This window comes from Polypterus senegalus, chromosome 2 (genome assembly GCF_016835505.1).
Source record: "Polypterus senegalus isolate Bchr_013 chromosome 2, ASM1683550v1, whole genome shotgun sequence".
NCBI classification, from domain to species: Eukaryota; Metazoa; Chordata; class Cladistia; order Polypteriformes; family Polypteridae; genus Polypterus; species Polypterus senegalus.
In genome coordinates this window covers 142,448,422-142,463,374 of record NC_053155.1, presented here as the reverse complement: position 1 = coordinate 142,463,374, position 14,953 = coordinate 142,448,422, and the positions used below count along the sequence as shown (strand labels likewise).

Here is a 14,953-nt window from a genome sequence, read left to right as displayed (position 1 = left end):
GTTAAAGCACGTTATTAAAGGTGTTTCACTTCGATGAAATAATTTATTGCAGCTGTACTCAGGGGCGGTTCTAGGCTTCTAGGAAGAATCGGTGGCTCCTTCGCCCGCCAATGTCAGTAAGGTAGCTCATGCACGGTGGATGGCCATGTCCATTGCAGACACTGCATAGCCGCCTCGTGCTCATGACACAAGCATTTAAGTTTTGCCGAAATTTGTTGCTGCGTTTTTAGCTGTGTTGTTATTTTCTCTTTCTTTTTTATACTCAAAATATATTTGCGTAGCCACCACTGCAGTCCTTGCTTTTCTTTCCCCAAGTAACCGATCACCACACAATCAGCTCTGTAATAGAAGTTAAGCCAACTGTAAGCTTAGCGCCAATTCTTCAAAACGTTTAAGGAACATTGAAATATCTTCGTAGTACATGTTTAATTATTCCAACCTTCACGACACTCCCAGTGAAGAATATAGATTATTTAAATGAAGTTATTAAAGTTTTAATTAAAGTTTTATCTGTATAATTTAATAAACATATTTTGCTGCATTTCACCTTAAAAATGATATTGTCATCAAATGTAAATACGTGCTTTATAAAGTGGCTCAGGTTGTGCGATATTATAACTGTAGAGCAAGTTTACAGTGGGGTGATTGTACTTATAAGTACAAACCGTTCTACAAGGAGCACTTGATGGACTGATTGAGTGCATTTAAAGTTCTTGGGATAAAACTGTTTCTGAACCTCGAGGTCCGTACAGGAAAGACTTTAAAACGTTTTGCAGTGGCTGAGACAGCGTGTCCTTGAAGCTGTATACCGATAATGCTCTTTCTGATCAGCTGCTGCTGTGATTCACACTTAGATACAGTGATATAAATACTCCAAGTAGTGCAGTGAGAGTAATATGGAAAAAGATGATCCGCTGTGGCAACTCTTAACGGGAGGAGCTGAAAGAAGGAGAAGTGAGAGCAACAACGCTAAAGCAGTTATTTTATCGGAATACTATGGCTGTTCCCTGGACCATTATATTGTTACAAGTTAATTACAATCAGATGCGTTACAATAATAAACAATATGCGGTTAGTTTCCGTGTATTTATAAAGCCGTGTCAGGAAAATAAGGTTTAACCACACAGGAACAGTAGCACTGCTTTGATGCTGGGTGCCGCCAGTCTGCAAAACCGAGCGGAGAACTTGCGTACGACAAGGTATGAGGTACCATGGAAAAGTGCGTGGATTTACGCCAAGTGTAGGTTTTATACATCGTGATTTGAACGTGGAAAAGTTCTTAAGCAACATTTCTGTGCGTACGCACCGTTTATACATGAGGCCCCTGGAGTGTTGTTTAAAAATATAGATTTATACACAATGCACGTCTTTCAGGGCAAAAGGGCATTCCTTAAACTTTAAAGAATATGATTTAATTCCTGTCAGATAATGAGGTTTTTTTTAGTAATTTAGGACCTCTCTTAGGTGTTAAATTTTTTTTTCTGTTACTACTTGCAAGTTTTTTTGTGTTTGGGACATTCATACAGATGAAAGCTTATATACGCTTACACGATTCAGCATTTTCTATAATGAGGTATGGTGTGCTGCAAAATACAAGTAGCCCAGTTGTATTATGAATATACTTTCTGACCATTCATTTTTTTGGTTGCATCTTACTCTAACAAAGAATTCAATACACCATCCATGCTGGGTCTAACTTGTGTACCAACTCAAAGGTAGGTACACATTTCTCCTGTAGTACTGTACTGCCATTTTGTTGTCCGTAAGAAGCCATCCTGATTAATGTTCACTAATACAGGTCATGAGCAATACCTGATTCTGTTAAAGCACATATTTTGTAGGCTGCTAAGAAATACATTTCTATCCGGGTTTGTTGTAATTTATCCAGATATGCAATCCAGTCCTTGTTTATGAACCAACTATTCATGATTTGAATATATCTGGAATGAACTTTTTTTAGCATACTGTATGCGTACAGGTATTGGAAATTACTTATTTTTATATAGCCCTTATCCTTGTAGGCACTTTACAGTCAGCTGGCTTTTACAGAAACTCTGTGTTTCTTTTCTGTTTTCTTTTATAATATTTCTTGAGCTTCCTTAAAAAGCTGTATGTCCACTTTGGGACAAATAAAGTTCTTTATGTCAATCAGTGTGATTTTAATTAGATGTGATCCATTCTGATATGATCTGTACAGTACTCTCTGTAATGTTTGGTACAAACACACATTTCTTCTTGATTTAACGTGCTGCTCCATAACTTAAATTTCAAATCATTCAATCTAGACATGATTTTAATTTAAGGATATTTGCATACATTTTGGTCACACCATGCAGCAATTACACCAATTTTTTCTACGTGGTCCCCCCCTCATTTCATGGCACCATAATATTTTGGGCATACTGTAGCAATGGTACGCATATTAAAGCAGTCATGTTTAGTGCTTTGGCGCATATCCCTTTCATGCAACGACTGCTTAAAGTCTGCAATTCATAGACATCACCAGGTTCTGAGGATCCTCTCTGGTGATGTTCTACCAAGACTCTAATGCAGACATGTTTTTGTAGCTAACTAGTAAGGCCTCTGTATTTCTGTTAATGAAATCATCTGTGGTTAGTAGTCCCTGATACACACATCTGCCTCCTGAAGACTGTTTCTGATCTGTAGGACAGGTGTTTGGGACTTTTTCTTTACCAGAGTGAGGATTCTTAAGTCATCAGCAGTAGATGTCTTCCTTGTCCTACCAGTCCCTTTGCAGGGACTGAGCTCACCAGTGCGCTCTTTCTTCTTCATGATATTCCAGACCGTTGATTTAGGGAATCCTAAGGTTTCATTGATGTCTCTAATAGTTTTATTCTTGTTTTTCAGCCTCATAATGGCTTCTTTGTCTTTCATTGGTACATCTCTTGTACTCATGTTGAGCAGTGGCAACTACAGACTCCAAAGGGTAGAAGCAAGCCTAAGTATCTTATGACTGCACTAATGAATTGATAGATACTTTATTAATCCTAAGGGGAAATTCACAATGAAACACACCCGAATAATCTCAAACATCTGTGACGCCAACTGTCCCAAACACTGTGGTGGCCTGAAACTGAGGGACCACGTAGAAAAAGTGTTTTCATTTGGTGTGACCAAAATGTATGCAAATACCCTTAAATGAAACTCTGCAATGTGCACTTTAGTTACAATGTCCGATTTGTTTGATTTGTAAGTTTAAACTGTGGAGCAGAAGGGTAAATCAAGGAAAAATGTGTTCTTGTCCCAATTGTTAGGGGGCACTGTATTAAATGTATAATGAGAGGAACACATCTAGAAAGTTTTAGTTGGAAAGCATTACAGGTAAATCTGATGATAACCGTGTCATAACCATAGAATTTTGTGCCTTTTTTTTCTGTAGCATAGAATACTGGTTTCGCTGTATGGATCTTGATGGTGATGGAGTGTTGTCTATGTATGAGTTGGAATATTTTTATGAAGAGCAATGCCAAAAGCTAGAAAACATGGCAATAGTGTTTCTTCCGTTTGAGGACTGCCTGTGCCAAATACTAGATCTTGTAAAACCAGAACATGAAGGTAATTATTGGTTAAAAAAAAATATATATATTTATAGTCTGCCATGATCTGTTAGCTCAATACCATAATGAAAAAATGTATGTATACATGTACAATACTTGCATAATCACATACAGTATGACGGGTAATTTTTTCTAGGTTTTTTCCTTTTGTGTAACTATGGCTTTACTTATTACCCCAGTGTGAGTTGAACTATTTCATAAAGTACTTTAAATGGAAGAGATTTAATATAGAAAATACAAAAACATTAATAGGCAATAATTCTGACCAAGATTTTTTTTATTCCCATGTTACAGCTTTCATTCTTAAATAACAGGAAAAACAAAATGTGTATTTGCATGTGCTGTATATTTGTAGTAATTCATCAGAAATTGCTCTATAATTTGTAAAACGGCTCCACTTTCAGTATAAGACAGGGAGGTGTGCAGCTTTGGGCTTGTTGTTAAAGATGCTAAACACATGTTTAAACAACATGTTAAAGAAGGTGTCATTCATCTCTTCTCATGATTCTGTATGTTCACAGGTAGAATTACACTTCATGATCTGAAGAAATGCAAGTTAGCCTACATATTTTTTGACACCTTTTTCAATATTGAGAAGTATCTGGATCATGAACAGAAAGACCAAGTCTCTGTTTCAAGGGTAATTTTAAAAATACAAATATAAGTACCAGGAAACAAAATGATTATTTATTCCTCCAGTTTAAATTAAAAATGCAAAACATTTTTCTGTAATTGTTCTTCACTTAGGAAAATGAACTTGATGGACCAGAGATAACTGACTGGGAACGGTATGCTGCTGAGGAGTATGACAATCTAGTAGCTGAAGAAGTGGCAAATGAGCAGTTAACTGATGGGTAAATGTCAGCTTAATGCCTGGCTAGTACTACAGTTTTATTAGCCTTCCTGTAAACCTCCTTCACTTTTTCTGTTTTGAGGGATGTGCAGAAAATGAACAACTCTTTTAACAGAGAACACTGAAATACTTGCTTTAATGAGCAAAATAATGTAATCTATACTAATAAAAGGCAAAGCCCTCACTGACTGACTGACTCACTGACTCACTCACTGACTCATCACTAATTCTCCAAGTTCCCGTGTAGGTAGAAGGCTAAAATCTGGTAGGCTCATTCCTTACAGCTTCCTTACAAAAGTTGGGCAGGTTTCATTTTGAAATTCTACGCGTAATGGTCATAACTGGAAGCTATTTTTCTCCATTTACTGTAATGGAGTTGAGCTCGAAAGCCATGGGGGGCGGAGTTTCATGTGACATCATCATGCCTCCCACGTAATCACATGAACTGACTGTCAACGCAGTGCGTAGAAAACCAGGAAGAGCTCCAAAAAGCGCTGAAGAAAACATGCATTATACAATTGAGAAGGCAGCGAAACAATAAGAAGCGAGCGAGTGACATTTACTACCATATTCATGAGTGCTGCTACCTTGGAAAGAAAGCAAGGTGTAAACCTAAAGTTTAAATTAAGTTCATAGACAGGCTGCCGCTGGCGTTTGTCATGCCCACGGGTAATGCGGGATACAAGTTTAATGAGAGGACGCAGGATATAAACGAGAGTTTTGATCACTGTGTAACTAAGTTAAAATTGCACGTGAAGGGCTGTGCTTATGCAAATTCCGAGAGTCTGTGTTTATGGGGGATTGACAGTTAAGGCGGATGGGGGAGTCACGTCATCATCTCCTCTCCCATTCACCTCATTTCGCTTTGAGCTGAGCTCCGCAGCTAACGCACGCAGTGTTACGGAAGCGACTTTGTGACGCTGCCATCAAATACTCACAGAAAAATCCACAAGTTAATACACACGCTGTCTCTACAGTTTCTCCACACTGAATCCTCCAGGCACTACTTACAAAAGGTTACATTGACAATCGTGTTACGTTATTTTTAAAATCTTTCCTTTTCTTAGCACATGCACAGCTGAGAAGCTTCGTTGCATGTGATCCATAACGCGTTAAAAAATCACGCATTTAATCACACTTTGCATTCCAAGCAAAGGGGAACTTCTCTCAATGCATGATTTCCTGGTACACCGATTACATTGATCAGCTCTTCCCGATTCATTTTAACCTCGCACCCCCTTGGTTTGAGAAGAATTATCAAAAAATATGAGGTTAACACAGAAAAACAGATCACCAATTGAAGCTTTATGAATAATCGATTCGCCATCAATAATTGTTTTGGTAAAGCCATACTCGGTGTAATCCTCCTTCCATTTTATAATTTTTCCGCCACTAGCCATGATTAAATGAACGGAAAAAGTAACAGCGAAGCGAGGGTGACTTATTCAGACAGGCAGGCGACAGCTCAATAGCTCGAATTTGGATATAAATAGGTTCTATTTAGTCGCCAGAAGTATCTTTGTTAGGAATGGAAGTTGGATTTAGTCTTTCAATTTCTATGGTGAAGAAAAATGTATGCAATGATGATTAAATTTAACTATATAAAGTCAAAACTTGATTATATAAAGTCACTGTCAGAATAAATAAAGTCAAAACTTGAATATGTAAAGTCAGCGTTGAGTATATAAAGACAGCGTTGGAATATATAAAGTCAGCGCTGGAATATATAAAGTCAAATCTTGAATATATAAAGTCAGTGCTGGAATATCCATCCATTTCCTAACCCGTTGAATCTGACCACAGGGTCACAGGGGTCTGCTGGAGCCAATCCCAGCCAACACTGGGCGCAAGGCAGGAACCAATCCTGGGCAGGGCACATGCATCATTTTCAAAACATTAACCAAACAGTGTTTTTTTAATTTATTTTTCTGAATACGTTTTTGTTCAATTAGTTCAGTTCAGAGTCGTTTCAATCAATAGATTTTGACTTTGACTTTATATATTCTAACGCTGACTTTATATATTCAAGTTTTCACTTTATATATTCCAGCGATGACTCTATATATTCAAGTTTTGACTTTATATATTCAAGTTTTGACTTTATATATTCTGACGCCGACTTTATATATTCACAAAATCAATTTATTTGCCTGTTTGGTATATGTTGTGTGTGTGTGTGTGTGTGTGTGTGTATATATGTACACATGTATGTATGTATGTATGTATGTATGCGTGTGTGTGTACATCATATATATATATATACACAGACACACACAGTGGCTTCCAAAAGTATTCGGCCCCCTTGAACTTTTCCACATTTTGTCACATTACAGCCACAAACATGAATCAATTTTATTGGAATTCCACGTGAAAGACCAATACAAAGTGGTGTACACGTTAGAAGTGGAACGAAAATCATACATGATTCCAAACAATTTTTACAAATAAATAACTGAAAAGTGGGGTGTGCGTAATTATTCAGCCCCCTGAGTCAATACTTTGTAGAACCACCTTTTGCTGCAATTACAGCTGCCAGTCTTTTAGGGTATGTCTCTACCAGCTTTGCACATCTAGAGACTGAAATCCTTGCCCATTCTTCTTTGTAAAACAGCTCCAGCGCAGTCAGATTAGATGGACAGCGTTTGTGAACAGCAGTTTTCAGATCTTGCCTCAGATTCTCGATTGGATTTAGATCTGGACTTTGACTGGGCCATTCTAACACATGGATATGTTTTGTTTTAAACCATTCCATTGTTGCCCTTGCTTTATGTTTAGGGTCGTTGTCCTGCTGGAAGGTGAACCTCCGCCCCAGTCTCAAGTCTTTTGCATCCTCCAAGAGGTTTTCTTCCAAGATTGCCCTGTATTTGGCTCCATCCATCTTCCCATCAACTCTGACCAGGTTCCCTCTCCCTGCTGCAGAGAAACATCCCCAGAGCATGATGCTGCCACCACCATATTTGACAGTGGGGATGGTGTGTTCAGAGTGATGTGCAGTGTTAGTTTTCCGCCACACATAGCGTTTTGCATTTTGGCCAAAAAAGTTCCATTTTGGTCTCAAATGACCAGAGCACCTTCTTCCACATGTTTGCTCACATGTCCCCCACATGGCTTGTGGCAAACTGCAAACGGGACTCCTTATGGTTTTCTGTTAACAATGGCTTTCTTCTTGCCACTCTTCCATAAAGGCCAACTTTGTGCAGTGCACGACTAATAGTTGTCCTATGGACAGATTCCCCCACCTAAACTGTAGATCTCTGCAGCTCGTCCAGAGTCACCATGGGCCTCTTGGCTGCATTTCTGATCAGCGCTCTCCTTGTTCGGCCTGTGAGTTTAGGTGGACGGCCTTGTCTTGGTAGGTTTACAGTTGTGCCATACTCCTTCCATTTCTGAATGATCGCTTGAACAGTGCTCCGTGGGATGTTCAAGGCTTTGGAAATCTTTTTGTAGCCTAAGCCTGCTTTAAATTTCTCAATAACTTTATCCCTGACCTGTCTGGTGTGTTCTTTGGACTTCATGGTGTTGTTGCTCCCAATATTCTCTTAGACAACCGAGGCCGTCACAGAGCAGCTGTATTTGTACTGACATTAGATTACACACAGGTGCACTCTATTTAGTCATTAGCACTCATCAAGCAATGTCTATTGGCAACTGACTGCACTCAGACCAAAGGGGGCTGAATAATTATGCACACCCCACTTTGCAGTTATTTATTTGTAAAAAATGTTTGGAATCATGTATGATTTTCGTTCCACTTCTCACGTGTACACCACTTTGTATTGGTCTTTCACGTGGAATTCCAATGAAATTGATCCATGTTTGTGGCTGTAATGTGACAAAATGTGGAAAAGTTCAAGGGGGCCCAATACTTTTGCAAGCCACTGTGTGTGTGTATGTATGTATGATATATATATATATATATATATATATATATATATATATATATATATATATATATATATATATATATATGCCAGCAACACTCATGACAATGACAAAACAACATTGTCAATCATGTTACGTTATTATTAAAATGTTTCCTTTTCTTTTTACTTCTCTGTTGCCAAGCTCGGGTATTTTGCTATATATATATATATATATATATATATATATATATATATACACACACACTGTAGAATGCTTATATTAGGCCGACTGGAATGCTGCGCTGTAATGATTGGTTTGTTTGTTTGTTTTGGTATTTTAGGTATGACAACGACTTCGACTCAGTTAACCAACAGATCTATCAAGAGTTCAGTTTGAGAACCAACAAGAAAACCTTCTTTGAAATACCAAACTCTCCCTCAGCTGTTGATGTAGACGAATATGAATATGAAGATGACTTTGAATAATTATTAAAATGTTGAAATACTTTTGCAGCTGGCCTGCAGTCAAAATATTAAAGTGAGCACTGATTCTAGATAAAGCCATAATATATTGTTAATGTTATCTCACTGAGGTGACATTCCCCATGCGTTATGAAAACACCAGAACCATTTTTAAAAAGCTGTAGCCATTTATATGAAGATGGCTGTTAATGATACACATGAATTAAAATTCAATATTTGTAGGATTCCTTTTTGATCTTGTTATAGTGCTGGTCATCACAAAATTTCCTGTAGATTTTTTTTTTACTGAATGAGTTAATGGATCAATAGATCTGTTTTGTTTTGTTTTTTTTTTGATGTTTTTCCTTTATAACCAAACGTGCCTGTTTGTGTTTTAATTTATTTATTGTTGTTTGTGTGTGTGTGCGTGTGAGAGAGAACCTATAAGTGTTTGTACACAGATTAGCTTTTTCAGATTACACTAGTAAAATGTTTTAGCTGTAAATGTCTTGTATTGTGCACTGAATTTTAAAACACTTAGATTGTAAAATACACTTGAAATGTACACTAAATGTAATGTTTTTATGCTCTAAAAATCCAAGTAAACATTCCTCATATATTAAATCAAATGTTCACAATACCTTCTTTCAGGTAAAGTTTAAACCAGGATTGTCTCAAATGTTAAATGGACGTTGGTGCTTACTTACTCCGATTTGATGATTTTTTGATCCCACTTGATGTGCCTTGAAACAGATTGCAAGTGTTTATTGCCCTAAAAAAACAAATTATCAGTGAGCTTTGGTATGATTTTAAAAAATGTCTAAATTCCTTCTTCATTGTTGAAGACTTGAAAAATTATGTGATGTAAATATGTAATTTTACGTTTGTGTCGTATTCCTATGCTATTGTTAAATTTTCATTTATTTTAGATTTTTTTTTCTATATGCAGTACTTTATTATTATATGTTAATAAAGGATTTTGATATAGCTAAACATATTTTAAAATAAACTGTATTTGGCTATGCTTATCAATTCCTTTTTTCTTCAAAAAAACTTTAATACAGTAGTTACACTTAATAGAGAACACTATATGCCATATATTGTCTGTGGGAGGGAGCCATTCAATATATTTTATGTTTAGTTTATGCAAATAAAGTAAAAATGAAAGGGGTTGTGAGGCACACTTGTGATTATGTTGAGTATCTGAAATAAGTGTAGAAAAGACAATGGGATAAAATAGTTTCTGTGTCATGAAGCATACATCATCGACAGAGACATCCAAGTTACTGGTGGCTGAACTCTCCTCTTAAGAGTCCAGCCAGCTCTTTATTGCATATTTAAATCTTCTATAAGAGATTCCATAATTGGCATCTGGATTTAAGCCCAAAATATAGAGTGCTCAGCTTCAAAAAGACAAACCTGCTAGTAAAGGTCACTGTACAACAGCAAGACAGGAAGTTTCAATAATCTGTTTAGTAGGTAGAAAGACCTTAGTCAGTAGATGGGGTGTTCACTCTTGCTTCTTAATGCACTCATCTAGTGCAGCTGGAGCTTGTTCCATCAAGAATTGGGGACAAGGCAGGAACAATCCTTAGACAGGGTGCAGGTCCATCGTAGGGCCACTTTAGCAGCACCAGTCCACCTAAATTCCATGTCTTTGAATTGTGGGAGGAAGCTGGAGATCCTGCTGACATGGGAAGAACCTTCAAACTCCACACAAGCAATACTTCAGATGCAAATCTTTGTCTCCTCACTGAGATGGAGCAGCTCTACCGCCATGCCTTTCCCCGACTGGAATGTGTCCTCCTAATATGTACAATTGACCTGTATTTATGAGCTAGTGAGTCCCATTTGCTGCAGTGGATCTGACTGTAGGAATCAGCGGTAACCTGAATGAAGGAAGAGAGGCAAAGAAATTAATTATACCGTATGATAGGAGGCAGGAATCAGTTCAGGGTCATTCAGATCAAACAATGGTGTGCAGCAATGAGAGGAGAAGAGGTATCCTGGCGAGAGGGGAGATTTACCAGCAGCTGTTGTACTCCTCATGCAAAGCGTAAGGTAAACAACACCATCAAGAAACGGCCTAGTAATAGCCTAAGTCAGCGAACTCTGAACATACCAGGCAAGTATGAATGTTTCTTTTTTTTTTTTTATGGAACTGTCAAAAATGTCTGGTTATTATACTCTCTCTGCATGTTTTTATAGGTGCTCTAAAAGGTTAAGAGGAGGTGGCACAAGGGAAAAAAAACAAACTCTAACCTGGAGTCTTCTTGCTAACTTCTTATATTCTAAGAAGCGGAGAACAGATGAAGACCACTTACAGAATGGAGTGGAATTTTGCAGCCGAAGGTGGAGTAGTGAAAGGGAATAGACTGTGTATTCTTAAATCAGATTTTTAGAACACTAGAAAATTTTCATAACGTGCCATTCAGCCCAACAAAGCTAACAATATGAAAGTCATAATTTGAGAGTCCCTAATTTAACATTGTCCACCATAGTACTTGGAAAGTCTGTGTCTGTGGGTCTCTATGTTTACAATTTTTTTTTTTTTGGTGTCTTTTGTTTGGCACCTTTTCCGCATTTATAAAGTTCTGCCTGTTTTTTTGAGTTGTGGCATTTTGTTGTGTACAGGGCACGTCCAAATTCGGGAGTTTAGATTGAAGTTGAAAAGAAGCAGTTGAGTCCACGTCAAAGATATTAATTACACTCAGATTTCTTCGCTGCATTATTCAAGGTCATAATCTGGCACCTTACAATGACCAGAGAATTCTCACTGTGTTGCAGTCAAAAGCCAAATAAGCTGAGAGATGTTGTTCACCAAAGACTATTCACAAAACCAGAGACAGTGAAAGGTGGTGTTGCTGTTATCTGTAACTAGTGCTGTGTTAACGTGCTGTCCTACAGATGGGGGATGCCTTACTTGGAAAGTTCACGTGAACACCCTTGGGAATGGGAACTCCCAATCAGATAAAATAGAGAAAACGCTGCCACCCAGATTTCTTGAGTTGTAAATGGTACACTGAACTTTCATCTCGGTCAATAAGAAAAAAGTTAACAGAAAAATATTAGCTAGGGACAGAGTTATAAGACTTTCATACGTATAAAAGGAGGATCGACATGTGACAAACAAAGCTTTGCACACAAACATTGGGGTTTATAAAAGAAAACTTGACGGGAGAGTAGATGTATATTTATGGCAACTCTGATCCATCCGTACGCAACATTTTGTTTAAAGTGGGAAAGAAAAGACACCCCTTGATCAAGTAGGAAAATGCAGCCAAACCACCTAAGTTACGACTTACATGTTTAATCATTCGTATCACTGAGCTGTTCGTGCTTTCACATGACAAATATGATGGACAGACTGTATTTTAGTTCCTTTTAAGAGGTCCAATGCTATATATTAACACTGAAGAACTTTTTTTGGTTTTTTAAATCGGTTTATATCGGCTGTCTGGTGTCATCAAACTGGCCAACAGTTTAGGAACATCTCAGCCATTCTTCATTCCATCATGCCTAATGTGCTGGAAGCCTTTAACCCTCTGACAAGGCTTTACAGTCAGTTTTGGTGTGGTGTGGGTGCACATACATAAAAAATAGCAAGTTTTTTTCAACATTAAAAGCCAGTTTGCAGTGATGTCTGGTTCTTCTAATGGAGTCAGAGCACTCATACTGAAGTACGGGCACCGAGGCACGAATGAAGCTGCTTTGGTTAACCATAAAAGGTTTCATTCCACTAATATACAAGTCATCTGTGATGCCAAGGTGAGACTGGTGATCGTTAGGATTGCTCTGGCATAATGCCACATAAGTCCTCTCCAATTACAGATGCCATTGTCAGTTTAAAATCAGAGTGTGGAAATGTTTGTTTTTTTTTCCTCCTCCTGTTACATGCACACTTTGCCGGAGACCTACGTTGTCAGAGGTAAGAGGGGTTCTATTTATTTATTTATTTTTTTTACATTTATTTCAGGATTGATTCTGCTGGAGCTTATGGCATTTATAGGAATACATAGGAGCAGTAACATGTTGCCATTCAATATATTTGCACTTATTGGTGACACCCAAGCTTAGGCCACCAAATGACATTTCTTTGCCTGCCCCTAATTTAGAGATGTCCTGCATCGTGTGGGAGGTTGCTCTACCAGCCAATGAAGGTGTGCAGCAGTGTGATTGCATATGTAGGAGGTTGATTAGCATACTTTATATGTGGCTGTTTCAGGGTGGCAATTGGGCAATGTTTGAGGTGTGTTCACGTACACTCCTTTACAAGGCAATTCTGGTTTTATAAAATGTAAATTGCATACAAATGTGTGTATGCAAGGTTGTATAGTTCTGATTTTTATTTTAGTTGTTTTGGCTTACACATTTTTTATTTTGTTTGAAGTGCATACTTTCACACTCGGATTTAAAACTAACTTCTATAAATGAGACCCCTGTTCAACCAGAAATGGCATTTTTGTGATTAAATTGTATTTGGAGTGGCATGATACACCTTAAATATGCGTAGTGATGCTCTTCATTTTCAAGTTAAAAAAATGTGTGTTTTAATAGCTTTTTTGTGTGGCCCAAGTAGCAAAGCAACAGAAACTTAACATTTCTGGTAAAAGTCAAACCAGAAATTCACGTGAGTGCGAGGGTGAATTGTCGCAAATGGTAACTCTGAAAAATCCCATAGCATGTGAAAGTAGCATAATACTAACAGAACCAGGATGTAACACACCAATGCCACGAGACGTATAGATGAAACGTGATGGCACAATTTTTTTTTTTTTCCTCCCGGTGCCGCATCCGAGTGGCAGCCTTTCCAGCAGCTCCGTGTATGAACTTTATGTGAATTTCCCCTTGGGATTAATAAAGTATCTATCTATTTATCTTTTTACCTTTTTTCTATTTTTTTTTCTCTATTTCACTGTTCACTTCTACCACTTTCTTTTATGTGGAATTGCTCTCTGGACACTTTTTACTATTTTTACTACTTGACATGGATTTTTACACTCCGAGACTCGCCTATTCAAGTAGTCAACTTAAAGCACTGAGAAGAAATGCTTATGCCGGTGTGGTTCCTTATTTACCTGACGAGGTAAGAAGACGATATCGGGGCAGCCGAGCTGGCGCAAAGATAAAAGATGAAATAAAAGGCAGGCAATTTGAGAGAAAATGGTGTTATAAACTGTCGGTGCCTTCTGTGATCCTGGGAAATGTGAACTCACTACCAAATAAGATCAACGAACTGGCTGTGCTGGTGAAAAATGTCAGAACCTACAGAGAATGCAGCTTGCTGTGTTTTAGTAAAACGTGGCTAACAACTACCATCCCAGATGCTAACGTGGAGCTACCCGGGTTTAGCACAGTTAGAGCGGACAGAGACGCAAATACCTGTGGAAAGAAGAAAGGAGGAGGACTCGCTCTCTATGTCAATACAAAGTGGTGCAACTCAGGACATGTAAACGTTAAAATCTCCACTTGCTGCAGGGACATCGAACTGTTGGCCGTAAGTCTGCGCCCCTATTACTTGCCCAGAGAGTTTGGACACGTGATTGTTGTTATTGTTTACATCCCCCCTTGAGCGAACGCGGAGATAGCGAGTGACATCATCCATTCTACAGTTGCTAAGTTACAAACGCAACACCCTGAGGCACTTGTGCTAATCTCTGGTGGCTTTAACCATGTGGTACTGGACAAAACATTACCTGCCTTCTCCCAGTATGTGGACTGTAACACCTGGAGAAATAGGACTATTGACCTACTATATGCAAACGTTAAAGACGCATACAGCGCCACCCTGGTGCTTCTGCTTCAGCCTCACTACAAACCAAGAGTGAGGGCACTACCTACAACCACACACTCATTCAGGAAGTGGTCTCCTCAGGCAGAGCAGGCTCTGAGAGACTGCTTTGGAACTACAGACTGGGATATACTGCTGGGGTCACATAGTGAGAACATTGAAGAGGCTGTTGAATGCACAACTGATTACATCAACTTCTGTATGGACATTGTAGTTCCAGTAAGAACAGTATGCTGCTATGCTAACAACAAGCCATGGATTACATGTGACATCAAAGGCCTTTTGAACCAGAAGAAAAGGGCTTTTAAAGGTGGTGATCAGCATGAGCTCAAGTGTGCAGAAGGAACTCGAGTCCAGCTCAGGGCGGCGAAAGAGCAGTACAGGAGAAAGCTGGAGCAGAAGTTGC

General features: G+C 38.3%; 1 protein-coding gene across 2 annotated transcripts in view; it reads left to right on the top strand.

Annotated features, from left to right (window-relative positions):
* The window catches only part of ppp2r3b (protein phosphatase 2, regulatory subunit B'', beta), a 149,626-nt gene extending 140,571 nt beyond the window's left edge, over positions 1-9,055 (top strand). For both annotated transcript variants that reach the window (XM_039744747.1, XM_039744748.1), the window contains 4 exons: positions 3,401-3,576; positions 4,100-4,218; positions 4,326-4,432; positions 8,636-9,055. In XM_039744747.1, coding sequence (XP_039600681.1) covers positions 3,401-3,576; positions 4,100-4,218; positions 4,326-4,432; positions 8,636-8,780 — 547 coding nt within the window. In that variant the 3' untranslated portion in view covers positions 8,781-9,055. The remainder of the gene's footprint in view (positions 1-3,400; positions 3,577-4,099; positions 4,219-4,325; positions 4,433-8,635) is intronic.
* The last annotated feature ends 5,898 nt before the right edge of the window (positions 9,056-14,953 follow it).